Source organism: Primulina huaijiensis, unplaced genomic scaffold (genome assembly GCF_012295235.1).
Source record: "Primulina huaijiensis isolate GDHJ02 unplaced genomic scaffold, ASM1229523v2 scaffold16003, whole genome shotgun sequence".
Classification (NCBI taxonomy): Eukaryota; Viridiplantae; Streptophyta; class Magnoliopsida; order Lamiales; family Gesneriaceae; genus Primulina; species Primulina huaijiensis.
In genome coordinates, this window is record NW_027343241.1 from 1 (window position 1) to 10,443 (window position 10,443).

The 10,443-nt window shown below is 38.3% G+C and overlaps 1 protein-coding gene across 1 annotated transcript; it reads left to right on the top strand.

The window, feature by feature from the left end:
• Positions 1 to 4,746: 4,746 nt before the first annotated feature.
• LOC140965896 (acetyl-CoA carboxylase 1-like) lies at positions 4,747 to 10,220 on the top strand (the record flags this gene model as incomplete). The annotated part of the gene is made up of 16 exons (XM_073426133.1): positions 4,747 to 5,102; positions 5,218 to 5,424; positions 5,632 to 5,793; positions 6,089 to 6,181; positions 6,255 to 6,350; positions 6,432 to 6,605; positions 6,710 to 6,803; positions 6,897 to 7,084; positions 8,133 to 8,183; positions 8,265 to 8,304; positions 9,015 to 9,139; positions 9,244 to 9,360; positions 9,466 to 9,540; positions 9,620 to 9,676; positions 9,809 to 9,913; positions 10,070 to 10,220. Coding segments are annotated over exons 1-16 (2,020 nt in total), but the record flags the coding sequence as incomplete, so codon positions are not given.
• Between the last annotated feature and the right edge of the window lie 223 nt (positions 10,221 to 10,443).

Genomic DNA, 10,443 nt, shown 5'->3' on the forward strand with positions numbered 1-10,443 from the left:
CTTTCAATCTTGCCATTCCCTGCTGCTTACGTTTCTGCTAGACCAATTGAGGATCTACACCACTCAAACTTATCAGTGTTCACTGGTTTGGTCAGAAAATCAGCTATGTTATCCTTTATATGGATCTTTTGCATATCCACACTTCCTTCTTCTACTACTTCCCGCACAAAGTGAAATTGTACTCCAATGTGTTTCGTCCTGGAATGAAAGACTGGATTCTTTGCGATGTGCAAGGCACTCTGACTGTCACAAAACAAAAGAACATTCTCTTGTTCGTGCCCGATCTCCTCCAATAACCTTTTAATCCATATTGCTTCCTTACAAGCTTGAGTAGCTGTCATGTATTCTGCCTCTGTTGTAGATAACGTCACAACTGTCTGCAATTTTGAAACCCAGCTTACTGCTCCCCCTGCAAGTGTAAACACATAACCAGTAGTAGATTTTCTCTTATCAGGATCACCTGCATAATCTGAATCGACATAGCCCCTAAGTGTAAAATCTGATCCTCCGTAACATAACGCAGTATTTGAGGTACCCTTAATGTATCTAAGGATCCTCTTGACAGTGCTCCAATGCGCTCGTCCAGGATTCGCCATATACCGACTAACTGATCCTACTGCTTGAGCAATGTCCGGTCTTGTACAGATCATAGCGAACATCAAACTTCCCACTGCTGATGCATATGGTACTCGAGACATCTCCATCCTCTCTGCTTCACTGCTCGGACACATCTCAGAGGATAACTTGACGTTAACAGGAAGAGGGGTCGAAATTGGCTTACTATCTTGTATGTTGAAGCGTTGCAAGACTTTCTTCAAATAATTTTTCTGAGAAAGCCAAATCTTTCTGTTACTTCTGTCTCGGTGAATTTGCATCCCTAGAATCTTGTTTGCTAGTCCCAAGTCCTTCATATCAAATTCTCTAGCCAACTGTGCCTTCAATCCTTGGACCTCATCTTTGTTGGGGCCTGCTACCAACATGTCGTTTACATACAACAGCAAAATAATATAATCATCACCAGACCTCTTGAAATACGTACAAGGGTCTGCACTCAGTCTGTTGTATCCAAGGCTCATGATATAGGAATCAAATCTCTTGTACCAACACCTTGGCGCCTGTTTGAGACCGTACAGAGATTTGTTCAACCTACAAACCAAGTTCTCTTTGCCTTTTTCTGCAAAACCTTCTGGCTGGAGCATATAGATTTCTTCTTCAAGATCTCCATGAAGAAACGCCGTTTTCACATCTAGCTGTTCTAGATGTAGGTCAAACACCGCACACAATGCCAACACTACTCTGACTGTTGTAAGCCGAACCACAGGAGAAAATATCTCATTGAAGTCAATGCCTTCTTTCTGAGCATATCCTTTTACCACCAATCTAGCACGATACCGCTCCACTTGGTTATTGCCATCACGCTTGATCTTATAGACCCATCTNCTCGAGTTGACTGCCTCATATTGGAAACTTCAGACTCAACTTGTTCTTGTTCTTCGTGCTCTGGTACTGCTTCACAAGAAACTTGACATTCGTCCGTCTTATTTTCCACCTGAAATATAGTAGTTTCTGAATTCTGTGTGCCTTTGTCTCCCTTTATTTTATCTTCCTCGAAGACAACATCCCTGTTGATGACAAGCTTGTGAACAGTAGGATCCCACAAGCGAAACCCCTTTACTCCATCAGCATAACCCAAGAAGATACATTTTCTGGATTTCGAATCCAACTTTGATCTTTCTTGCTCATTGTACAGAACGTACACCGGACTTCCAAATGTATGCAAATGAGAATAATCTGTTGGCTTCCCAGTCTACATCTTCATCGGAGTCTTCAGATCAATCGCCACTGAAGGAGAACGATTGATAATATAACAAGCGGTTTTGACTGCTTCTGCCCAAAATGGCTTGTCTAGACCCGCAGTCCTCAACATAGCTCTTGTTCTGTCCAACAAGGTCCTGTTCATCCGCTCTGCCACTCCATTCTGTTGAGGTGTGTAAGCCGTTGTGAACTGTCTTTTGATGCCTTCATGTTGAAAATATGCATCAAACTCGTCACTGGTATATTCTCCTCCATTGTCAGTCCTCAGACACTTGATTTTCTTCTCAGAGTCAAGTTCAACCCGCGCTTTGAAATCTTTGAAGATCTGGAAAACATCTGATTTCTTCTTGATTGGGTACACCCAACATCTCCTAGAGAAATCATCAATGAACGAGACAAAGTATCTCGCTCCTCCTAGTGATACAACCGGTGCTTGCCAAACATCCGAATGAATCAGCTCCAACATGCTTTTGCTCCTGGCAGTAGAAGTGCCAAACTTTAATCTGTGTTGTTTACTGGTAACACAATGCTCACAAAAGGGTAGTGACACTTTTGTAAGTCCCGGCAACAGCTTCCGTTCTGAGATAATTTTCAACCCCCGTTCTGACATATGCCCGAGCTTTCTATGCCATAACAATGTTAATTCTTCTCCTGAACCATTTAATGCAACAGCTAGTTTTGCCTCTTTGTGTGTTTCTCCCAAAAGTACATACAGATTTGCAGCAACCTTTTCCGCCTTCATAACCACAAGCGCGCCTTTCACAATTTTCATGATCCCATTCTCGATACGAGTTTTGCACCCGATGTCATCCAATTGCCCCAAGGACAAAAGATTTTTCGTCAGTCTTTTCACATGTCGTACCTCCTGTATGGTGCGAATGGTGTCATCAAACATTTTAATTTTGATAGTACCGACCCCAGCGATTTCCAAGGCATGATCATTTCTCATGAATACAGATCCTCATGAGACTGGTTCATAATGATCAAACAATTCTCTCCGAGACGTCATGTGCCACGTCGCTCCTGAATCCATAATCCATGTGTCACAAAATTTGTGTCTGTCTTCTGCAACAGTTGCTGCTTCGCTGAATAATATTTCATCACTGCCTGAAGTACTGGCCACATTTCCTTGAGAACTCTTCTCGATACTCGTACACTCTTTCTTGAAGTGCCCTTTACCGCCACATTTAAAGCAGTAAATATTTTTCTTCTTACTTCTCGACTTTGATCTACCTCGTCTTTGGCTCCCACTGGAGTCACGGTCCATAAATCTTCCTCTTATCATCGGTAAAGCCTCCGCCTGCTTCGATGTTACCAACCTGTCTTCCTTATTCTTGCGCCGGCTTTCTTCTCCTAGAACCGCAGTTAAGACATCATCGAATCTTAGAAAGCCCATAAGAATATTGTTGGTTATGTTGATGATAAGTTGATCATATGAATCTAGTAGACTTTGAAGTAGAAGCTCCGCACGTTCATTTTCCCCTATTTTATGCCCCATGGAAGTGAGTTGGGCAAATAGAGTATTCAGTGTGTTGATATGGTCGGTCATCGATGAAGATTCCGCCATCCGAAGAGTATAAAGCCTTCTCTTTAGGAAAATCATGTTGTGTAGGGACTTGACCTCGTACATCTTTGTCAGAGTATCCCAGATAACTTTTGCTGTTTTTATCTCAGAGATATTTGACAATACTTCGTCTGCTATAGCCAAGTATAAATTGGCAACAACATTATCATTCATCTCATTCCACTTTCCATCATCCGTAATCTCCACCGGTCTATCTCCAATAGCCGCCAAACAATTCTTCTTTTTTAAAACTGCTTGTATCTTTATTTTCTACAGCATAAAATTGCTTCCATTGAACTTTGTTATTTCGTACCTTCCCGCCATTATGTCTACAACAATTTTAGTAGACTGGACAAAATAATCCCGCCTTAAATAAAAAAACTCTCAAAAAATCTTTTCTGATGTGGAAGATCAGTCTAGGCTGCAACCACAGAGCATACTCAAAATTTTAAAAAATTTTAAACCAAGACTCTGATACCACTTGTTGGTCCCACTTGCGGTAATTTGAGATAATAAAACCCGAAAATAAAGAATAAACTGGACACTGAGATTTACGTGGAAAACCCCTAAAAATTATTAGGGTAAAAACCACGGGCAAGATGAAAAGAATTTCCACTATAATATTTTGTGGTGTACAACTCACTCACTGTGTTTCCAAAGAGAACACATTCTCTTAATACAGGAGAACAAAACACCTCACAAATATTATAGAACTAAGCACTCAAATGCTTATAAGATGAGAGAAAACTCGAAGAAGAGATGATTTCAAAATGAAAGGGGAGCTCTATTTATAGAGCTTTTGTTAGTGTGAATACGCGTTAAAAACGCGTATTTCCGTCCAATTGCCAACCACGTTTTTTTTCTTTTATTTGATTGGCCCCTACCTCATTTAATATCTTGCCGACATTCCACAGGCTCGACGTTAAAAATTAGAGGGAATAGCTCATTAATATTACAAAAACTAGCTCCTACCGAAAATTTAACGTGTGCAATCCTACACATCTAAGTTATTTAATTAATTTTCTTTAAAGTATTAATACATTCACATTTTCCCTTTTCTTTTTTTAACAAATTAAATTAGCTCAGCTAATTTTTTTTAAATAAAAAAAAATCCATATTCACTCTAATTATTTTTATTTCCCCTAAAATTTTCACGTAGCCCCAAAAGATTTCTCACCTATTCAGTAGCATAAATATTATATTTAAGGATTTTCCGTGTAGCTAGTCGAAGTTACTTAATACCTCAAAAAGCTAGCTCCTGCTGAAACCTAACGTGCCCAATCCTACACATATGTACACAAATTTATATGTATTATAACAAACTCTAAGATCTCTAACGTAAGTGTACTAATTCTGCATGCAACCTTTGGTTTGCTGAAATTTTTTTAGCGCATTGCTTTACGTACGTGTTCCAAAACTTTTGCTCCACTAATCCAGTATGGTGACCGTGGTGCAAGAGTTCTGCATCGCCCTAAAAGGAAAGAAGGCAATTCACAGTATTTTGATTGCGAACAATGGAATGGCAGCCATCAAGTTTATACGTAGCATCAGGTCGTGGGCTTACGAGACGTTTGGAACCGAGAAGGCCATGTTTTTGGTGGCAATGGCAACCCCAGAGGACATGAAAATGAATGCAGAACATGTTAGGGCAGCTGATCAATTTGTATCAGTACCTGGCGGGACTAACAATAACAACTACGCCAATGTGCACCTCATCGTCGAGGTTTGTCTGTTCAACTTAGTCGGATAATGGATAGACACATGGATCACACGTTGTACTTGGCATATGGAAATGCAAAAAACTGCAAAAAATTTTATGTTTGATTTTGGATGTCCAGATAGCTGAGATGATGCGAGTTGATGCGGTGTGGCCCGGTTGGGGTCATGCATCGGAAAACCCAGAGCTACCTAATGCTCTCGGCGAAAAAGGGATCATATTTTTAGGGCCACCAGCTTCATCAATGGCTGCATTGGGTGATAAAATTGGATCTTCACTGACTGCACAAGCTGCTCAAATCCCTACTGTTCCTTGGAGTGGTTCTCATGTAAAATAAAACCAAAAAGGGGGGCCAATGAGTTATGTGAAAATAGTTTGTATATATCATTTTGACCAAAAATCATATATAAAAATTCAAATTGACATGGAATCGATGACTCTAGCTCATTGGCCTCTTGCTGTCCATCACTATCAGCGAGATAACTAACTTCACATTATTTCTTTTCAACTGATTGTCACATATAATTTTTTTTAGGTGAAAATTCCCCAAGGCAGCAGTTTGCTTACAATCCCAGAAGCTATCTATCAGAAAGCATGTGTTCATACGGAGGAAGAAGCCATCGCTGGCTGCCGGAATGTGGGCTATCCTGCTATGGTTAAGGCCTCTTGGGGCGGTGGCGGCAAAGGAATAAAAAAGGTTTAACTATCCCATTTACCAACTTCTTGATTTTAGGAACGTCAATTTAATATCGTAATATTCTTTTTATGTTCTTCTCGGGGGCTAATAATTTATTGATATAGACATAGATGCATCAAGTTATCCTTGATATTATGTCTCTTTTATTTATCAATAATAAATCCACTAATCAAATGACAAATATTAGGTCCGCCCTGTTCGTATCATCACAGAACATCCGTATTTTTAAACCTTCGAAGTAAATAAAATGCATGCATGCATGCATTATATTGATCATATGATTTGAAATGCTTAGGTCCATAATGATGGCGAAGTAAAAGCTTCATTCAAGCAAGTACAAGATGAAGTTCCTGGCTCTCCCATTTTCATAATGAAGGTTTCCCCCCAGGTAATTAAATTAAGTTAAAACAATGGAATTCTCATTAAAATAAATTGTATTTATAATTAATTCCGATCCTCAGAGCCGACATTTAGAAGTCCAGTTGCTTTGTGACGAACATGGAAACGTCGCAGCTGTGCACAGCCGTGACTGCAGTGTTCAAAGGAGGCACCAAAAGGTTAATTCTAATTTTTAAGCGGAATCAATAATTAATCCATCGTGATTTGATTTAAGACACAAATTAATTGTCTTCTTCAAGATTATTGAAGAGGGGCCGATAACGGCAGCCCCTGTGGAGACGGTGAAAGAGCTTGAGCAGGCTGCTAGAAGGTTGGCCAAAACCGTTAACTACGTGGGAGCCGCAACGGTCGAATATTTATATAGCATGGAAACCGGTGAATATTATTTCTTGGAGTTGAATCCACGCCTTCAGGTTCGGACTACAATTTTATATAATGAAAATGATATAATAATGAAATAAATAAAAGTAGTAAAACCAACTCAAATTTATAATTATGAAACTGATTTTCATTTCAGGTGGAGCACCCTGTGACTGAATGGATTGCTCAAGTGAATCTGCCGGCGGCACAAGTTGCCATTGGGATGGGTATCCCTCTCTGGAAAATTCCAGGTTCATCATTCTTCATTTTATTTATTTATTTATTTATTGTGGCGTTGTTCATTTTTAATCGTTGATACGATGTCTTTCTGCTGAATGGATCAGAGATTCGGCGATTTTATGGAAAGGAAAATGGAGGAGATTACAATTCATGGAGGGAGACTGCAATTGTTTCCACTCCATTTGATTTTGACAAAGCGGAGTCTATCAGGCCTAAAGGCCATTGTGTAGCTGTTCGTGTCACGAGCGAGGACCCTGATGATGCCTTTAAGCCCACCACTGGTATAATTCAGGTCAGGTTATCCTAATATCGGCATCTGAATGTCTAACTTTTAGCAAGCATATGTTTTGAGCTGGCTAGTGTCGTCCATCATCTTTTTCTTGAATTAGGTTTGTAAAATATGGATTCTTGGTTTTTCAGTTTCTGATTATGAATTAATGGGAAATTAAAACGAAGTATTTCAGTTTGGGAGTTTCCGCCGTTCGAACCTAAAAGCGTATGTCCCTACTTTAACGATTACGTGAAGATGCTGAAAAACATGGTTTGACATCGAGCTAATTTGTAGTCCAAGTATTGTCTTCTGCATTACAAGCATCTCTCTTTCTGATCCAAGTGATCGACTTACCTAAAATGCACAAACTTTTAGTCTCAAATTGTCAAGGACTTGTTTATCTTTATTTCAAAACTACTCTATTTTGCCCATCTTGAGTTTTTCCTACATCCCACTTAATTTTTTTTCAACACATTTTTGCTTAAGCGTCGGAGCTTTAGTGTTGTGATTTTATCAATTTTCTTTTTTTACTTGTTGATATAAGAGATAAAATTGTGTTAATCTTGAAACCATTTAGCGTGCTTCCACTTAATTTGTCCAATTAATTTATTGTTTACAGAAAACGAATATTAATTGCAAGCATCCATAAAGCAATTTACCTACTTGGAAACAAAAGATTTTCAAGTATTCTAATAGTAGAAAAAGTTCAATTATTTAAGGAAAAAAAAATGGGTTCAGAATGCTGTCTATGTGATTCACCGTGAAGATAATATTTTTTTGAATGAAGATTTGAAGGATCGTAAGGTTTAAGGTTGAAATGGAGCCCCTGTGTTTCTAGAATGGAGGGGCAGTGGCCTTGGGGATATTTTTTTTACCCCAAATTAGCATTAACACCGGAGAGAAACTTGCTAAATTCTAACTTGGAGATACTAAGGTGTAATCAAGTTACGGGACTTGATTTAAGATATTGATGATGGAGGCTACAACCTATGAGATTTTATTGGCATTTTGACCTGTTTAATCTTGAATTCTCATGACAATTATGAGCAATTTCAATTACTTTGAGCAGGAGCTGAGTTTCAAAAGCAAGCCAAATGTGTGGGCATACTTTTCTGTGAAGGTACGTATATGCATGCAGAAATTTATTTCTGTCAGAAAATTCTGAAATCGAATCTGATTTTCATTAGTTTCTTGCTCACAGCCTGGTGGAGGCATTCATGAATTTTCGGATTCCCAATTTGGTATGCAAACACTTAACGACTCTTAACACTTAGCAAGTGATAATTGACATTGCGAGATGGCATTATTTTTTGTCGCCTTTTGTTTCGTAAAATAAATGAACTCCTGCCCTGCGACTTTTAGTCCTTAAATGGGTGCTCTGGCACCTGAAATTGATGCATAGTAATTTACACAATTGATGCCAAAAGGGCACGACTGTAGAAAATTCCAAGTTCTAGACTTGTTCTTGCCCGAGTTTATTCATTTTGTTGACTAACATATTTTTTCAGATTTATTCTCTTCGTCGTGCATTATTCTTCTGCATAGAGAAGAAGTTTTTAGTTTATTGTTGCAATCTGAAATCTGAAAAGAAGGACAATTTATACATCATAGATTCATAAGTTCCTGTGTGCAGGCACACATTTTTGTATACGCATGTAAAATTTTCAGTTTGTCGAGAAACTATGCGTAAATTTTGATAAATTTTTTGGGGGGCAAAGTTAGATCTAGGGAACTGGAAGAGGGAGGCGAGATAGGATGAGTGTGAGTGAAAGGAGGTAACTAATGGATTTAATGGGGCAAAACTCGGGATTCTAAAAAAGTACAAAATAAAATTTCAGTTTTTTTAAACCAGGGGTGAGTCATGATGATCAGGAAAGTTTTCAAAGCGCATCGACCAATTATTGGAGATTCATCTACAAAATGATGAACTGATCTTTTTATTTGACCTCAGGGCACATATTTTCTTTTGGGGAGTCTAGAGCAGTGGCCATTGCTGACATGGTTCTTGGGCTGAAAGAAAGTCAAATAAGAGGAGAAATCTGTACAAATATTGACTACGTTGTCGATCTTTTACAGGTGAGAAACTCAGTACCTTGGTTATCAAAACCGCATGCGACCCTTTTTGACTATACTCTGGTTTCTGTAAATAAAATTTGGCATTTTGTCAAACTTCTCTACAGGCTTCAGACTACAAGGAAAATAAAATACATACAGGATGGCTAGATAACAGAATTGCAATGAGGGTCAGAGCAGAAAGGCTCCCTTGGTATATTTTAGTGGCCGGTGGAGCACTTTATGTGAGTTTGCTAGCAGGCGGTCTTTTTAAGTTTCTGAAATCTTTAATTTTTATCTCCATGTGCTGCCACACTTATAAAACTCTATGACCGTGTTCATTAAATCAGAAAGCCTCTTCTAGTGGTGCAGCTGTGGTTTCCGAATACGTTGATTATCTTGAAAAAGGACAGATTCCACCAAAGGTATTTGATCTTACGATGTCAATTGAATTTTACTCTTGGTTTCAGTAACTTGTCAATAAATGACGGCTCCTCTTTGCAGCACATCTCAGTGGTGAATTATCAAGTTTCTTTAAATATAGAAGGAGTTGAATATACCGTAAGTGCACCTATGTTCAGGCACAAAACTGCATGCAACGCTTATTCTAAACCTTCGATACTAGGAATTTGATAGCTCTCATTTTGTAATCCACTTTTTAATGAATATCTCTCTGTTTTTTTCCTGATTTAGATTAATGTGGTGAGGAAAGGACCTGGAAGCTACCAATTGAGGATGAATGATTCAGAAATTGAAGCAGAAGTACATAGTCTTACTGATGGAAGTCTATTAATGCAGGCAAGCTGTTCCTCTGCCTAGTCCTTTTAGGAATCCTGACGAGATTGTTCAATATTTTATTTCTTTTCACTTCTGTTAGATGACTTGATCAGATGGTCTTTATGGTTATGTGACATTTAAGCAGTAATTTATCTATATAATTGATTAATGTGACAGGTTGATGGATACAGCCATATTATATATGCAGAGGAGGGAGTGGCTGGAACACGCCTTTTTATTGATGGGAGCGCTTGTTTGCTTCAGGTGCCTTTTATTCTTCCTGATAAATCTATTATTCTATTCTATTATAAATATATGAGTTTGAATTGTGAGCTTATCTTTTTACCATTTTATTTGTTTTATAATTTGTCATGTTCATTTGGTTCTTTCAGTTATTTCCTATGTTAGTTTAATATGTTAATTTATAGTGTACTTAACTTTCTTTTGTGAGTTTTCTTTTTTACCCTTTAATTTGTTTTATATTTTGTCATGTTCATGTGGTTCTTTAAGTCATTTTTCATGTTAGTGTACTATGATAATTAATAGTGTAC